General features: G+C 39.9%; 1 protein-coding gene across 1 annotated transcript in view; it reads right to left on the bottom strand.

The window, feature by feature from the left end:
- Positions 1-1,040: 1,040 nt before the first annotated feature.
- SCN8A (sodium voltage-gated channel alpha subunit 8) overlaps positions 1,041-18,657 on the bottom strand; it is a 104,393-nt gene continuing 86,776 nt past the window's right edge. Inside the window, exons 21-27 of the mRNA XM_067463927.1 lie at positions 18,469-18,591; positions 12,989-13,273; positions 10,160-10,213; positions 9,533-9,670; positions 8,572-8,676; positions 4,983-5,253; positions 1,041-2,978 (exon numbers count right to left, since the gene is read on the bottom strand). Coding sequence (XP_067320028.1) covers positions 1,834-2,978; positions 4,983-5,253; positions 8,572-8,676; positions 9,533-9,670; positions 10,160-10,213; positions 12,989-13,273; positions 18,469-18,591 — 2,121 coding nt within the window. The 3' untranslated portion in view covers positions 1,041-1,833. The remainder of the gene's footprint in view (positions 2,979-4,982; positions 5,254-8,571; positions 8,677-9,532; positions 9,671-10,159; positions 10,214-12,988; positions 13,274-18,468; positions 18,592-18,657) is intronic.

An 18,657-nucleotide genomic window follows, 5' to 3' on the forward strand; every position in this document is an offset into this window, starting at 1 on the left:
GAGAGGTAGCTCTTCATCCCTACCTGAATTTGCAGGACAGTTAAAATTATTATTACTATACAACAGGTGTGGGGTGAAATGCGAAGTTGGTGAAGGCACACGTCATATATGATGCGTTTTCTCCCAGCGCTGCACCCATGTCACACTGCTACTTTGCTCATCAAAAGTAAGAGGTTCGGATTGGGAACCTTGGGGTTTTTTTTTTGTTAGCTTTCCTTAGGAAAAAAAAATCAGCTAGAAGAGAAGCAAATAAAACTGTGCAGCATCAGAATGTAAGTGGTAGGACATCAATAGAAGAGCACTAGGTAGAGCCCACTTTTCTATACATCAACTTTGTGCCTTATTACCTTTTGCACATTATGACACTCTCAAAGAATGCAATTGTTTACATGTAATTATGGCACATAATGCTGTGAACACCCCGCTACCTACTTCTCTGCAACGGAAAAGATTGCTATATGGAACTACTCAAAATTGCACCTTTGACAGATAACGTGCTGCCTCCTAACACGCTTCTTTCTAATAAAATAAAGAGTCTATGCTGCAAAACAGAGGAGAAAGAGTAATTGTAAATGTTGCAGGATACAAAACTACTAGGTGGGTTTACTTAAAGCCCTACCATTTTTCTCTGAAAGTGACATTGTATAAGAAACCATTCTTGAATGGTCTTCTCACCAAAATAGAGTTGGTTTTTTGTTGTTTTTGTGTGTGTTTCTTTTAAAAAAACGCAAAAAATATGGCTGCATGAAAGTTACTGAGTATACACACAAACATGTTTTCATGTCCTGGTTTCACTTTTCCCTCTCTCCCTCCAATGGGAGGGTGCCTGGATTGATTAAAAAACTGGTAACTTGGTGAAGGGCATAGTTATAGCTCAGAGCAACTTCCCAAATACAGTGTGCCGTAGTCAGTGGAGTGCCTCAAACATATGGCTTAACACACAGCCTGGACAGCATATTGAGTGTCTTGTGGTTTTATGATTCCTCATGCATGATTCCTGATCACAGCATGCCATCATGCAAATCATTTCTATGCATTGAAACGAGCACAATTTTATTTTATTTTATTTTTGGAATCAGCCTGAGCGAGTTTTGCAGGCTGAAAACACCTGATTACCCCCATCTCTCAAACCATGGTGAAGCCCATATAATAAAGAAGTATGCAGATAATAAATACCAAAGAAACTATGACGATTAAATGACATGGGCTAAATATGTGTTGTTTCATTTCAGCTTTTTGTTGTTGCTCGACTTTTTTCCTCCTTGTTCTAATTTTTTTTTGTTTTTTTGCAGCTTCAACTAAATGTCAAGTACGAAAATCTAGTTTTGCATGAAGAAACAAACCCTTGAATGTGATTATTTTTTTCCCTGGGTTTTCTTTCAATAAAATGAGAAAAAATAAAATCCATTTTGGCTGCCTTTGGGAAAAATATATGGATCCTAAAGCAGCAGATTTTTCCCCTTAAGTGTGTGTGTCTGTGTGTTTTATTTTGCTTGTTTGTCCTAAGTTGCATTGACTGATGTGGAACATGCAGTATCCACCTGCCCAAACAGTATAAAATCCTTTTATCCCCCCGCCTTTGCATTGTTTCCTGTTGTTTTTTGTTTAAATATATTTGTCTAGATGGGTCTGTTAAACAGGTGGTAGATCACTGCTTTGAGATGCAACATGGTCACACAGTAAGCAGACTATGTTTGGTATAAGATCTTCAGATAAAGTGTCTCCACAGCTGTTCGCTATTGATATATATTTTGTCAGGAAGTTTGTAAACAATCTTTTCTGCTCACAAGTTTTCTAGAGTTATTATTATTATTATTAGTGTTATTGATCATCTCAATATTTGGATTCCCTTGTGTCTTTTTGCCTTCTTGCTCTTTCCCGTCTCCCTTCTTCAGCTCGCTGTTTCTCTTTCTCAGGCTTCGTTACGCTGTCATAAGATGGAAGGGATGCAGTAGATGGGGTGCCTTCTTTTTTCTCTCTGTTTGTCCCTCCATTTTCCATCTTATTGGATACATTTTTTCGGTAAATAAAGCCCCTCCTTACTAAGCGGGCCCGGTACGCTCTCTGGATGACCAACGCAGACACCTCTTCTTGCTTGCGCCGTAGCGTGGTTGTGATCGGCTCATAAGACACTTTGGAAGGATTAGAAGCCACAAACCTCTCTTCCATCTGCTGCCTCAGGATGTCTAGCTCACCACTATCACCCAAGACGCGTTTGGTGAAGGCAAACAGGATGTCCAAGCAGTGGATCCGGTCCCCACTCACCATTGGCAGGTCCATGGCAATGAGTTCAATGGTGTTTGGCTTAGGGACACGTAGCGGATGCTCCAGAGCATCTGCAAAGTCTGCCAGCTTGCAGTATTCAATGAACTGTGTGGCATCGGGGTCAAATTTCTCCCAGATCTCATAGAAGGTCTCAAAGTCATCTTCGCTCAGTGGATCGGCACTCTCCTCTGTTGCCACACTGAAGTTCTCTAAAATGATGGCAATGTACATATTTACCACAATCAGAAAGGAGATTATGATGTAGCTAACAAAGAAAAAGATCCCCACTGAGGGGTTCCCACAGTCACCTGTGAAGCCACTCCCAGGATGCTCTTTGTCCGGATCACAGTCCGGAGGCCCATTAAGAATGGGCAAGAGTAAACCATCCCACCCGGCTGAGGTAGTGATCTGGAACAAGCAAATCATACTGTTGCCAAAGGTCTCAAAGTTGAACATGTCATCAATGCCAGCCTCATGTTTGACATAAGCAAAGTTTGACATCCCAAAGATGGAAAAGATGAACATAACTAGGAAGAGCAGGAGGCCAATGTTGAACAAGGCAGGCAAAGACATCATTAAGGCAAAAAGCAGGGTGCGGATCCCTTTGGCTCCTTTGATCAGGCGCAGGATACGGCCAATACGGGCCAGGCGGATAACTCTGAAGAGAGTAGGTGACACAAAGTATTTTTCTATAATTTCAGCCAAGAACATACCTTAAATAAGATTGGGGAAGGAGAAAAAAACACAGTGTTACAATTTTACTCAAATATCTGATACCCTTTCACCAAAAGAATACAGCAAAAGTGGGACTGAGAGAAACAATACAATACAATCAAGAGCATACTTTTTTAAAGAAAGGGAAAAACTAGATGTAGGACCCACACATGCGTAATCTAAATAACGGCAACAAAGTGCATACTTTGCTTTTCCATTCTGCAGTCGACAAGGTCACAAACATCACTAAAATCTAATACAAAATGATGAAGCATGTGCTAAGCAACATGATAAAATTTGGCATCAACCTGTGAGCTGATGGAAAATCTCCATGCTCACCTACAAGAAATCAGGACAGTATTGGAAGTTACAAAGCTAAAAAAAAACCAACCCACCTCTATTGGTTAATTAGCCCAAAGAGAATAAAAAAGGAAAAGGGTAATATTTCTCAGGTGGGTTTTTCACAAACATTGTGCCTCTAACTGAAAAGACTTCACTTACACAATCATCCATTTTATCTGATACAGAGAGGGCATGTACAAAAAAAAATCATAATGTGTAGGTTGGATCATATGGGGGAAAGTGTATATCTACAGTGTAGAATTAATGCAGTTTGAACCCACTTGAATGGTCATGGCTCAATAATTTGGAGAGAAATCATTGAGCCATATGGAGAGAAAAGGTGGGGTATAAATAAACATAAACATACATAATAATAATAAAAAGGTTATAGTTTGGTGAGGCTCCAGCACTCTTTGGCAGAAATGGCAAAAGACCTTGCAAAACTGGTAAGTTGGGTAAGGGAAGCTAAAATGGTGTAAAACTGCATTCATTCTACAATATAGATGCACTCATAGAAGTCCTAGAAACATCCTGGGGCAGTTCTACATAAACATTTAATCTCGGGGCCGATCCAAGGGGCTGAATTTTGGATCAGCCCCCTCCTACGTTTTCTGTCATATGTGAAAGTGTTTCTGCACCTGTTTCCCTACTAGCTCCCTCCCTACATGCAGATGTGGCTGATCCCTCTCCGGCTTTTTACAGCTCCCATGCTCCATGTCTACTGTGGCTCTCTCTGCTCTCAGTCTCCACTCGGCCACCTGTCTCTCTTTGGGGCTTGCTGGTCTGAGCGGCAGGCACACGGGCCTTCCATCCATGGGGCTCATCTGGAAAGCAGGTGTCATGGCTGAGGTGATGAGTAGGGCCCTCCTTCTTGCCCAAAGTGTGGCCTGGGTCGGGGAGTCCACGCCACTGGGCAAGGAGAGTTTCCCCAGCCAGGCTGAGAGCACCAAGTCAATAAGCAAGAGCCCAGGAGGCGACAGGAACCTCTTGCAGCACAGTGGGGTGGTGGGAGGGGGACCCTTGCTATTCTGGAGCTTACTGTGGGATGAAGTGGGTGCAGAGATGTGTTCTTATGGGCTAGAGGATAAATGTTACTGAGACAGGAGAACCATTGAAAGTGGTAGTCTCTTTGGGTCGCCAAAAATCCTTTGAGGGGCTGCATGCAGCCTGCAGGCCATATGTTGTGCAGGGCTGCTTTAGACCATTTAACATTTTACCTTCTCAGCTGTCAAACAGTAGTTATGTTACTAAAAGGTCTTCCTCAAGGGCCTGGGTATGTAATAAACAAGAGCTGAAACTGATGCAGGACCTGCATTTTATACACTTGGTTGAGAAACTTCTGGGTTCCTGGGTTTCTAGATCTGGGACAAACAACACTAAAAACCTTATCCTAAGTCAAACATTGTACAGATGTCCCTCCATATCCACAGCTGCTGTACCCATGGATTCCACCACCCACAGCTTAAAAATATTTTTAGAATATCCAAAAAGGAAACCTTGATTTTGTTATTTTATACAAAGGAACACCCTTTCCCTACACCATTGCAAATAAATATGATTAGACCATCCATAGATTTCGATATCCATGGGTGCCCTTGGAACTAAACCAAGGGTCCACTTGATTGGTACCATAATGATAATGAAAAAATACCCATACTTACCAACAATGGAGAGAATCACAACCACAAAATCAAAAATATTCCAGCCAATGGTGAAGTAGTAGTGACGCAAGGCAAACATTTTCAGTACACACTCGCAAGTGAAAAAGATAACGAAGACAAGGTTGATCCAATAGAGGATCTCTTCCATCTGCTTGCTCTGTGTGTCCGTTTCAACCATCATGGTCACCATATTGAGGCAGATGAGCAGCATGATTAGTATGTCAAATGCTTGCTGGGTGACAAAGTCGAAAACAGTTCCTTGGATTCTGTTCTGTTGTACACAATAAAAGCACAAGCTTGTTAATTTTATTAAATGATTCCCACATGCTGTCTCACATGTTTAATGAACTCCCTATCCTGGAGAATGGAGCTTGTGTATCATTCACATAATTAGAATTTGGGCAATTAAGCCTTTTTCTCACTTGCATTGGCTCTTCTCATTAGGACAATTCCTTCTGTGAAGACCCAGGTAAGAAACCTGGCTGAAATCTCTTTCAGTAAGACAATGAGTCCAGTTCAAACACAGAAGAATCAGAACTACTTAATGGGAAAGTACTGCTGTCCCAGAAAAGGGATGAGGTTGGCACATGAAGGACTATTCACAGCTTCTTTTTCTATCAATACATCCAGATCATCCCTGTGCTGGCAGGCTGAAGATCAACAGGTTGCAGGTTCGAATCCGGGGAGAGTGCGGATGAGCTCCCTCTATTAGCTCCAGCTCCTCATGTGGGGACATGAGAGAAGCCTCCCACAAGGATGGTAAAAACATCAAAACATCCGGGCATCCCCTGGGCAACATCCTTGCAGGCGGCCAATTCTCTCGCGCTAGAAGTGACTTGCAGTTTCTCAAGTCGCTCCTGACACGACCAAATAAATAAATAAATCCCAGACTTGATTTTAAGGGTTTGCCTTAAAATGTTAAGTAGTTATTTTATTAGTGTTATACCATTTTTGAATTCTTGCACATATTTGCATATTGTTAATCATAAATGACAAAAATCTTGGAAATATATTTTATTGTCATACGATGTTAAAAATACAAATGGAAATTAAACATTAGATTGGCTGTTCTAGAGGAAGAGGGAAGTGGCAGAGAAGAAGCGCTCAGTTTCCTGCTGTTCTTCTATTCTCTTTGCCTCTGTTGTCCCCTTCTCATCCAGCAACAAAACTGCCATTTCCCTCAATTATGAGGGAGAAACCTAGTTTCACCATGGAGCTGTTGTGGGGTCTTCATGACAAAACTAAGTTTCTTCCTCGCAAACAAGGGAAATGAATGGTGCCGAGTTGGTGGTTTTTTCCCTCTGGAGGAAGAGATGGCAGAGGCAAAGAGAAAGGAAGGGCACTTCTGCTTTCGCTCAGAAAAGGAATGCAACCTGCCATCACTCTGAGAGGAGGCGGGAAAATCGAGACTTTATCATTTTGCTGATTGCTGAAACCCTCTCTCAAAGGTGGTAAAATCCAATCTGTGACCCAAAGAGGCTTAGCTTATTTTAATTTTGGTCCTTTCCTACTTGTGCGGGCCTGAGGTATGTAGAAGAGGGAATTGCAGTGAGTGTTGCTTCTTCTATGTTTACATGACAAGCAATGATATTGGAGGTGCCCCCCCTCCCCGCCAGGACTCTGTAAAAGATGGTTCAAAACCAAGGAACTCATAGTTTTACCAAGGACACCAGGCTGGAATGATCCCCTAATCCCCTATCTCTCCCCATGTGGGAACGTAAGGCTCTTTCCATGGCCCCACATGGCAATGCCCTGTAACCCACAATTTATGGACTTTCTATGAACTTTTGGAAACCTTTAATCAACTTTCATGGACTCTGGAACTCTTATGGACCCTATACCAAACCCTTATGAACTTTTATGATATTTCACTGATCTATATGAACCTCTGATGGACTCTGGAGGGAGGGAGGGCTGGTATGATTCCCTTTGCAATTTGCATGATTTTACCCTTATGAACTTGTATGTTTCCCCTTTCCCCATATCCCTATATGAAATATGAAATGTCACCTCTTCGTGAACCCAGCACCTCATGGCTTTGGGAATTTTTTTTCCATTTCCTGAGCCAGCTAAACCCTAGACAAAAGGACTCACCAGGAACTCTTTGCATGGAAAATAAAACAAATGACTCTATTTCCTCAGACTTCGGAGAAGCCAAAGGCTTGCCCATCTGAGGGATGGATTCTAAGGACATTCTAATCATCTTTCACAAAAGGTGTTAAGTCACCTCAGTCTCCTTCCATTGTGTCAATTCCTCTGGCCAATACTGATTCAAGATATCATCAACAGATCCATTCATCTTTTCCTCCTGGTTCATTGTTTCCTGCCGGGAAGGCCTCCTTCCTTCCCATTGGCTGAGAGGTCAAAGCGGCGCTGGCTTCCTGATTGGCTGGGGCATGGATAAGCCGGCCGCACCTCCCACCCAGCTGATGACTCCAACCAATCAGTGCAAAGCCGGCGAGGGGGGCAGGAGCAGTAAATTTGAATTTGACAGCTCTGTATTTCCTATAAAAACTGTAATATTTCCCTTTGCAAACTGTGTCGGCTTTTGCAAATGATTGCAGTTTGACATTCGCTCCAGCTGGAATGAAATAAACATCTTGGTGGCTTCTGCTTCAACTTGGTGAGATTTATTCTGGAATATTGGCTTCTCTTTTCTCTCCAGACAACCCACAATGGCTTGGGCCTAATCCACAGCCATTCTAAATTGCTCGACAATAGCAACACTTGTGGAAATGCCCTGATCAACTACTGAAGGTACAAAAGCCCTCTTTGCTATTCAATTGAACAACAGTACTGGCAAGTACTAAAAAAGTTGGGCTCCCAATTTACCTGGAGGACCCACTCCACAACACCCATGTTTTGGTAGAATTGGATAATTTGGCTCTGCAAAATGCATGCTAATTTATTTCATATATTTCTTAGAGGCCTATTTTCAGGAGGACTTGCAACAAATAAATCAAGAAAACAGAAGAGGAAGTGTTGGGAATATTTGATCTGAAAATAGCCTATTACTTCTCAAAGAGGCTGGGAAGGGCAGCTGCAGGGGAACAAAATTTATCAAAAGACTGAATTTATCAAAATACAGGGTTCTGAGCTGACAGAAACAGTATTTTGAATTTGAGGAAGAAGGCAGAGCTACCTATGTCTTCAAGGAGCTTAAAAAACAGTGTTTAAAACCATAACATGAACTTGAAGCAGGAAGAGATCAAAGGGCCTGGAGAGACAAAAGGGCTTATTTTTGGTCCCAAAATGATAAGTCAGCCCTTGTGAGGAGGGCATTCAGCAACTGGAAGAAATATGAGGAGGGTACAAGGAATTACATCCAGGGAGAAATTGAAAAAAATATTATTTTCCTGCCTGGAGGGGACTCAAGATGGCCTTACAACAAGGCAGCAATTTGATGCCATTCACAACATTTTTTAAAAAAAAAAATACAATTAAAACCAAACAATTAAAACAAGAATTATTAAAAAACAACAATCAAAACCATGCCAACCAAAACATAATCCAGGGCCATTCCCTTTGTCAATCACATTGTTTCATAATCAACTTATTGCACTGCTTCAATTACTTGTGAAAAACTCACCAAAGGTCTTGGAATTGGCTTTTGAGGTTTTTTGGAGCCCAGTTTTTTCATGGCATTATAGTATTTCTTCTGCTCCTCTGTCATGAAGATATCCTGACCTCCAAAGTAAAGGAAAGCAAAGGGAAGAAGGCTGGTTATAACCCATTTACCTTTGTGTAAAGACTAAGAAGTGACTGAAATGGACAGAATTTTTCTCTACTCTATGTAGAAGTTACGCAATATTTTCCAGATAAGATGAGAGACTAGGCCAACTTCCTGGTCCTTCAACACGGACAATCTATTTAGTTCTCTTGCAGAAAATACCAGATTTGAGGTCTAATTCAAAATCATGAACCATCTTACAATTGCTGCTTTGAATAGAGCAATATCGCCACAGCAAGTCATTTGTGTGATGCATGACTGCTACGCATTTGTCTGAGCAAGAGGAATAGTTGTATGTTGTATGTTATGTTTGCATTGTTTGTTTTTGATAAGGCCAATTGGCTAATAAATAAAAATTGTTGTTGTTGTTGTCTGAGCAACCAGTCTGGTGAAGGGTCACTGAAACATTAACATTTGGGGACAGAAAAGTATATCTGGATATTCAATCAATTCAGAGTTTTATGCCAAGATGACTTTACCTTCCAATGGTAAGTAATATACACTCTAGAATTAATGCAGTTTGATGCCACTTTAACTGCCATGGCTCAATGCTGTGGAATCATTGGGGCTTGCAGTTTGGTGAGGAATCAACACTATTTGACAGGGAAAGCTAAACCTTTTGTAAAACTTCAACCCCCATGATTCTATCCGTGGCCGTTAAAGTGATGTCAAACTGAATTAATTCTAAAGTGTAGATGCACCCTTAAATGTGTGAACCATCCCAGAGTATCTCAATATTTACTTAACTACATCATAATAATTCAGTAAATTGTAACAACTGGTCCCCTGTATGTGGGGGATATAGGAAACGTTGACCTATCTTTTTCTTTTGTTGATTGAAGTTGTCGATAATGACACCAATGAAGAGGTTCAAGGTGAAGAAGGATCCAAAGATGATGAAGATGACAAAGTAGATGTACATGTAGATGTTATCCTCATATTTGGGTTGCTCATCTTGCTGTGTAGAAAGGAAAATATACATATGTACATATATAACACATATCTGAGGATCTATACTTTATGAAAATAATTTAGTAGAGGCTTAAATGAAGAGGCGTGAGGCTTAAACTTTTTATTGAAAATTGATGAAGAGCCTGTTAAATCTAACAATCAGAAACAGTCTCAAAACATCATTGCTCCCTGAATGAAAGCTTCATAGGAATACAAAGTGCATGTCATGTTTTCCCATTTACAACATTTAGGCAAAAAGAAAAAAAAACCCACTTAACTGGATATCTAAACCATGCTTTGCACATTTATGCACCTAAGGGAGGCCCTTCTGTGTACTTAGGAAGCAACAGAATTAGGACAAAGGCCCCATCTTTCATTTCCTCCTTTATATGACAACCAGTAGGTATGACTCTGGAAGGCAGATTTTCTTTCTCTTGTAAAATAATCTGGTGGCTTTTAAAAGCAGCTGTATGATTACAGTATAAAGGTACTTTACCCTTCTGGAATCTACTGCTGCATACATGATGTCCATCCAGCCTTTAAAGGTAGCCTGTTGAAAACAAAACACACACATTTTAACAAAAAAGGAGAATACTTTTCATTCATAAACATAAAACAGAAAAGGAGGAGAACAATGGGAAAGAACACCGAATACTGGACACATACTGGATTAAGCTATTAATCTGGAAAATCACAGTTGTGTGTCTTCTGTTGGTGAAACTGCTTTTACCAAAGGAACTTGCAGAGGGACAGTTTCCGTAGCCTGTTTAGTTCCCTTATCTATGCCTTCTACAAATCTGCTCCTAAATTTCCAATGGCCTCATCACACTAGAGAAAAAATCAACTTAAAATCTGGTTGCTGCCTCCCGCAGAATTTCTGGGTTTGTAGTTTAGGGAGGAGCCTTTAACAGCCTCACTAAACTACAAACCCCCAAATTCCGCAGGAGGCAGACACTGGATTTAAAGTGGATTTTTTTCTTTAGTGTGATGAAGTAGCAAGTACATACTTTTACAGTGGGGTATGGGGTTGCAGGAGAGAGAAGAAGAAGAAAAAAAAGAAAAAGGTCAATTTTGGACACTTCCAGAAAAGCTCAAAAATGTGGGTTTTAAAGGAAGACAAAGAAACCTGGGACCTGATAATATGTCCGCACACAGACCTGTAGGTCTTGGGATTTCTTCCCCTGCTGTCCTCACAGATCTCTATATCAGAACAAGATGAAGGGCAGACAAGAGACATCAGGTGGACTTTTTTTTTTTTAAAAAAACCCACTTTGTTATGCACTGAACAGTATATGTGCATATGCAAATATCTTAATTTAAATATAAGCAGATTTGCATATGCGCATAGCATATTTGGGGTAAGCACTTGGGGTGATGAGGGGAGGGGAAGCGGCCGGGGGGGCAGCAGCGCTCAGCTGGCTGCACCAATTGATTGTGCAGGCCATATGCAGCCCATGGGCCATGTATTGTGTAGGCCTAGGACCTGCACATTAAGGGCCATGCAGTCCTTGATGGAATCAATTCACTTGTAAGACAGCCTTCATTTTTTCCTACTGCCTTCCACTTTGTTGTGCTTTATCATCTTTGGAATCAAAATGTGACATTTGGTTTTTAGCCTAGCCAAGTATTTTTGCCTCCTAGTCATAGACAGCATTTAAACTGAGAATCCCTATTCAGAAAAACCTAACTGTGTTTTGTATAAATTCATTCAGATTCAATTTAGGGGCCTACAGTTGTTCATAGTGTGTATTTGCTGTTCCAGTGTGCCTTCCCTGAATAAGGAAATAATCTCTAGCAAAATGTCCTCAGAAGCACTTTAACTACTCATTGGGTTGCTCTCCCTTCATTTCATTTAAAAGCTTCCTATCAGATACATCCTACCTCTGTTCATGCCCAGCGTTTATTTTTTAAATTTTAAACTATTACATTTGGCCACACCATAGGTTTTTAAATCTTTGTGTGTTACTGTTTATATGTGAGTTATATTAATTGTACTGTTTTTGCTTATTGTTTTTTGTTTTATTGATGTGTTGTCGGGCTTGGTCTCATGCAAGACGCTCTGAGTCCCCTTGGGGAGATGGTGGCGGGGTATAAATAAAGTATTATTATTATTATTATTATTATTATTATTATTATTATTAGTTTCATCAGCAACGTAGTACAAAGTGCCTTTGTGGAGAGATGGCACCCCCCTTTTAATCTTTAGTAAAAGGGACTCTTGTCTCTTGTGGTTCTTAAGATTACTTTGAACTATTTCCATTTTAATCCTTTGTTGTTATAAAATGTTACAAGAGCTATAACTCAGACATTATAATAAAGATCACTGAAAGATTTAAAAACACACCACAACACATACACACACAATATATATAATATTTAATTATCATTTAATAAAGGATGTGATGCTACAGGACCAGAGCTAAGGCTATCTCATGATGGTGCAAAAACAATGAAGCCAGGCAATTGGAAGCTAGGGCTAATTTTTTATAGATAGTCCTATGTCTATGATGCTGCTGTTTTTTTACTGTATGTTTTTGCTTTTTACATGTTGTGCACCATTTTGAGTCCCAATCCAGCAGAAAAGCGGGATAGAAATGAATAAACAAATAAATAATGGGCTGCACAAAGGACTGACTGCCTTAGGCAGAAGAGGCCTCAGAAGACCTTTTGCTTGCATGAAGTAAGCTTATTTTGTACTACAGCCTATGTCTCAGGATGGGTCATCACCATTCAGGTTATTGGAAACACATCCTCTGGAAAGAGCTGTTATGAGAATGCATTGGGCTCTTTACTGAACATGTTCAGGCTTTGTTCTCCCCTGAGGAATAACATGGGATTAAAACTGGCTGGGAAGTAATTCTCTTGCATCTGGACATGTAATTCATTTCCCCATTGATTACTCATTCATTTAGCTGAGATATTTATCCCTTTAAGTTATTCTTAATGTGCTTGGTCTTACTTCTCCCAGACTGCCTGATAAATAGAAGGTTGATGGGTTCTTTCCATGTGAACGTTCTTTCAAGTCACTGGTTGACTGATGAATTTCATATGATATTCTTAAAGAAGGAATGATCAGGCCCCATCTACACTGTCATATAATGTAGTTTCAGAATGCAGTATAACTGAATTGAACTGGATTATATGAGTCTATATGGCCTCAGAGGTGGTTTGCCATTGCCATCCTCTAGAACTCAGCCATAGCTATTGTATTTTTGGTTCTTTCCCATTCAAATACTAACTAGCCTAATATGAAACCATTTTGGTTTTCCAACATTTTTGCTGCACACACACACAACACACAGAGTTTCTACCAGGTAGAACTTACAACTTGCAGAAGGGCCAGGTACCCAGCACCAACATTGTCAAAGTTAATCTTGACGTTCTTCCATCGGATCTCTGTACTGTTGGGCTCCATCAGTTTGAAACAGTCTGTCTCGTTGTTCACCTCTTCTATCTCGAACCGATATTCAGCTGTCTCATTAAAGCAGTAATGATACTTCCCAGCAAAAAGATTTACCCCCATTATGCTGAAAATCAGCCAGAAGATAAGGCAGACCAACAACACATTCATAATGGATGGTATAGCGCCCACCAAGGCATTCACAACCACCTGCATTGGAAGGAGGAGGAAGGAGGAAAGAGTTTTAGTACAGAAAAGGCAATGACTTAGAAACAAAACATAAACATGCCTAGTTTTAGTGGGGGGAATTGAACGCAAGGCTAGTCACAAGCACCAATGTAATCAAAATGACACCTTCTCTTCATCTTCTACCATTTTTGAAAAGCCTTTTGGCAGGTATTTTTTTGCAATTCTGTAATTATTTGATAAAGGATGAATAAAGTTAGGAAAAAGTGGAGGCCTTCATCTTGACATCAACAAGACTCACATTGGATTCCAACAGCTAGGTCAGATAAAGGAATCTCTGATGTAATTTCAGCTAGCAACCATTCCCCACTTTAAAACCAGACTTATATTGGATATACATGCCCTGTTTCTCCTATTCCCATGAAGATAAATGTGGACTATTGAGCCATTACTTTCAAATGGGAGTAGGAATGGGTAACAATGTAATTCTAAGACTTAGCAGTGTCTTAGTATAAAAATATTAAAGAGTCTACATATTATTTGATAAGCAAGTCCAACCATGTCCAAAGAGCTGAGCATGCATGTTTGCAAGCTCAAAAAAGAAAGCCATATTCCCTCCTCTGTACCATAACAAATGAGATTGATACATGTTTTGTAGGGCTTCTTTCCTTTTTTTTTACTCTACAGGTGGTATTTTCACAAATCCATGAAGAAAAATATAGCATGCCTTTAATAGATCTAGGTTAGTTCTTTGCATATCGTATCAGTATTGTCCACATTAGAAATAAATGTTTGCTTTCCCTATATCAAATCAGTTCTTCAGTTCATTTAACTCAATACTGGCTGCTCTGACAGGAACCAGTTCAGCAGGGTTTGGCTGGGCCAAACAATCCCATGATGACCCTTTTTGTTTTTCGTGTCAGGAGCGACTTGAGAAACTGCAAGTCGCTTCTGGTGTGAGAAAATTGGCCATCTGAAAGGATGTTGCCCAGGGGACGCCAGGATGTTTTGATATTTTACCATCCTTATGGGAGATTTATCTTATATCCCCTCATGGGGAGCAGGAGCTGACAGAGGGAGCTCATCCGCGCTTTCCCCGGATTCGAACCTGCGACCTGTCAGTCTTCAGTCCTGCCGGCACAAGGATTTAACCCATTGTGATTTAACCCATACTGACCCTTGTCTGAAACTCTTTTAAAGGAACATGTGAACATCCATAAACTAAATTGGGTTTAATCAGAAAGCAACAAGGTTTGCTTCTTTGTCAGCAGGTGGCACTCTTGCATTACATAATTCTGCAGAAAGTTTTAAAGCGATCCCTTATGGTGGACAGTGGACGCAACATTTTTCTCTGCAGAAAAATATGGGACAAATGATGGGACAAGGTTTGTAAGCAAAACTTCACTGCCTTCTCTGCTTTTTATTTTCAGGAGAAAAAAATGATAATATAACTCCTTAAATCTTTATTTGAAATCTCAGGTTCTACTAAGAACCTCAAAATGTCTGTGTCCTGAAATCACCTGAAAACATGACAATTAGAAAAGATGAAAAGCAATGTAATTACTGGATAAGAAATTTAGAGCAATTTTAAAAATGTTTCAATTTTGGGATTTGTTTGAAAAACAGAATCAGAGCTCTCTTTTTATTCTTTCACTTCATTGTGTTTTTCTAGCCAAATTACCAATATTGTCACCAACTACTACGAGAAAGGGAACATGGCTTTTGGTGTGACAACTGTGTATTAGAAATTGTCAAGAAGTGCATGCAAGTTTCATAGCATCACTGTCACTCCCCACTCCCCTGGAAAATATACAAAGCTGTTTGTGTGTATGTGCCTTCAAGTCACCTGTCAATTTATGGCGATCCCATTAATTTCATAAGGTTTTCTCAGGCAAAAAAAATGCTCAGGAGGTGATTTTGCCCATCCTTTCCTTTGAAATATAACCTAGAGCACCTGGCATTCATTGGTGGTCTCCTAGCCAAAAACTAACAAGGGCTGGTCCTACTTAGCTTCGTATAGGATCTGGTGAGTACATTCTTTAAAATTCAAACTATTAAGGCACAGAACAAAAAGGAAAGAACTGTATTTGGTGGTTCTCAGCAAAATAGTTTCATTTCTTTTTTTCAGCTTCAGATGGATTCGTATTGTCTTTGGTGAGATGTCAATTTGAATTGGGAGTAATAAGAAGGATGGGAGAATGTTAGCAAGTAGTCCAGTAAGTTAAATCCCTTTCCTGTTTTGTTTTGTTAAAGCAATAAAACAAACACAAAATCTAGTTAACCCTTCACAAGTGAAAATAATAATTCCTCCAATGTGTCTAGCAGAAAATAGAAAATTAAGTTTGATCAGATCTGTGCTTGGGTGGAGAAGCGTTGGTCTTCCAGATATTATTAGAACACAGTGCTCCTTATATCTAAATATCATATGAATGTTGATATTGATGAGAGCTGGAGTCCAACAACATCTGGAGGACCACAGGTTCCTACTGCAATTTATTATATTTTCCCACCAAGGGACCATTTCCAGTAAGTGAAAGATGTCAGGGAACTGGAGGCATTCCAGCCAAGCTAGCTGAAAGTGACAATATTTTATTTTCTCAATTCTTTGCTCATATATTTCTGCTTTGATCCAGGAAGGATAAGCCATGCACAGGCTGGAAACTTCTTGTGCATATTAGAGGAGATACAAACCTATGTCCAAATATACAAATTGTTTGTGTAACTGCAATCCTAACCATATTTATTACTAGGCAGTAAGTCCCACTGAAAGCATCGAGACTTGCTTCAGAATAAATACAGACAGATTTATGTTGTGGTGCCATGTCTATCTTCATGTCTGGATTGGTAAGTGGACTCAAAGTCTAAACATATTTGGGCATAAGTCCTGTTGAAATGGACAGCATTAATTAAAACCCATGCCTTTCTTAAACTGGCCATAATTCAGCTCAGTTATGTAGACCTATCTCAGAAAAAGTATTACACACCTTAATGCTTCTGCAAGTAAAAATAACAACATACACCATGTCCTTCTCACATGACTCCCCATCATGGGGGAATGTTATATCAGCTAAAGTTTGGAAAATCATTTTTTTAAAAAAATACTACTCTTCAAAACCTACAGCCCCCATGTAGTCTAACAAAGTCATCCTTATAAGCTATTATTAGAAACACTTTCTGTGCTTGTTTTACAAGGACTAGGACAGTCTAAACTAGAATGCAATTCAAATTTTCTCAAACTGTTTTTGAAGAATCAAAATAAAAATTGTGATCCTTTGCTTGAAATGGTAAAGTCTTAAGCAACTGCTCATTGTGTGATTTCTCTAGATGTGATTTATCTAAATTTCATTTATTGATTTCACTAGCACATGTTTCCATCTAAGGGGCATGTGAGATATCTATCTATCTATCTATCTATCTATCTATCTATCTATCTATCTATCTATATCACAAGAACCTCTAGAAGGCATATATACATACTTTTAAGATGGCATAGTAAGTACTGAGCTGGGAATTTTTGAAAAAGGGGAATATCTGTTATTCTTCAGTTAATCTTTAACAATTCCATATTCATTATCAAACATGTTATAAGGAAAAGGTAAAGGTTTCCCCTTACATGAAGTCTAGTCGTGTCTGACTCTGGGGGTGTGGTGCTCATTTCCATTTCTAAGCCAAAGAGCCAGCATTGACCATAGACGCCTCCAAGGTCATGTGGCCAGCATGTCTACATGGAGCGCCTTTACCTTCCTGCTGAAGCGGTACCTATTGATCTAGTCACATGTGCATGTTTTTGAACTGCTAGGTTGGAAGAAGTTGGGCCTAACGGCGGGAGCTCACCTCGCTCCCCAGATTTGAACCGCTAGTTCAGCAACTCAGCAGTTTAACCTGCTGTGCCATAAGAGGGCCAAAATTTATTATAAAATGACCAATCTACTCTGTGACTGTAGTCCTAGTAAACATTTCTTTTGGAGAAACTCTATAATCAGTGGATCTTACTTCTGAGTAAACTGCATCTTTATAATTCCACACTGAGCTGTTTGAGATCTTCAGAATCAGATCTTGAAGAAAGTACACTTCTACTTCTTTGCACTATTATTATGTCCTGTCAAATTTCTCCCTCTCACCTTAGTCTAAGTCTTACTGATCATTGTGTGTTTGCTAGATGCATATCGCAACATTCAAGTTGTGCAATCCTGTGCATATTGATGCAGAAGAAAGTCCATGGCATTCAATGAGGCTTTCCCCTTAATATGAGTTCTTTAGGATTACAGCCTTAAAAACATAGAGTAGTTTCTTTTACGCACAGACCAGGGCAATCTTTTTTTGAGAGAGTTTAGCATAGTTTTGTTCCATACACCAAACCTTTTTTCTATTTTTTTAAAAAATAAACAGATAATTCCTACCAATACATGAACGTTTCAAGAGCTATGTGGCATCATCTATTGATGTTAGAGAAAGCTCAGGTTCCTTGCTTTGCTTGTGACTTACTGCTAACATATCACAGGACAGGGGACCATAAAGCACGATAAAGGGAGAAGGGAGAATAGGGAGGAAAGCTGAGCTATCAGTCAAGGTTGCCAGTCGCTACTGGACTGGACAGAGAACAACGAGGTGCAAATGAGAGGAATTAAACCAGAGCTCCATTCTTTTGGCACAAAGACATTATTCCGACAGTCCAGCCCTTACTGGTAATCCTGAACAACCCCACCAATATAGCATGAGCTTTAATTTTTTTAAATGTTTAATCTCTTTTAAGTCACCTTTGATCACAAACTTTAAGTGGAAAAAGGAAGCAAAAAAATGAGGTGGTTTAAATTCTGCTTCTTTGCACCTGGTGATTCTCCCTATCCAAAACTTACAGCCAGAAATGCCCCCTCAGATGCTAGAGGTATTAGAAGCCAGGCCAAATAAGAACAGCCAAGTGCCAACAGAGAATCTACAAATGACATGTGGATTGGGCCAATAATGAGGCAGCTTAATACATCTCCCTTTTTTCTTTTCTTTTCTTTTCCCGCAGTTAAAAAAAAAGGGAGAACTGTGCAGCGGGGTGAGGGTGAACCAGAAACGGAGGGAGGTGATCAAGTCAGCAGCTGCATCATGATTCTGTTTGTTGTTATGTCTTTCTACCATTTTGATCGGTTCTAGCATGCTTTTCTTTTTTTAACCCACCCAGCCATAACCCACAGGCATGCAGAAGGATCAGCTCGCTAATGGCGTCTTACCCTCATCCCCTCAAATCGGGACAACGCTCTTAAAGGCCTCAAGGCTCTGAGTGTCCTAAGGGATTTAATGGCACCTAGTTCCGAGTAGCCCAGGGCATTAGCTATAAGGCTGACTAAAGAGACCTACATAGAAAACAGAAACAAAGAAAGGAAAAGGAAAACAAAAAACAAAAAGAAGAGGTTCCAGAC

This window comes from Anolis sagrei, chromosome 2 (genome assembly GCF_037176765.1).
Source record: "Anolis sagrei isolate rAnoSag1 chromosome 2, rAnoSag1.mat, whole genome shotgun sequence".
In the NCBI taxonomy this organism is placed as follows: Eukaryota; Metazoa; Chordata; class Lepidosauria; order Squamata; family Dactyloidae; genus Anolis; species Anolis sagrei.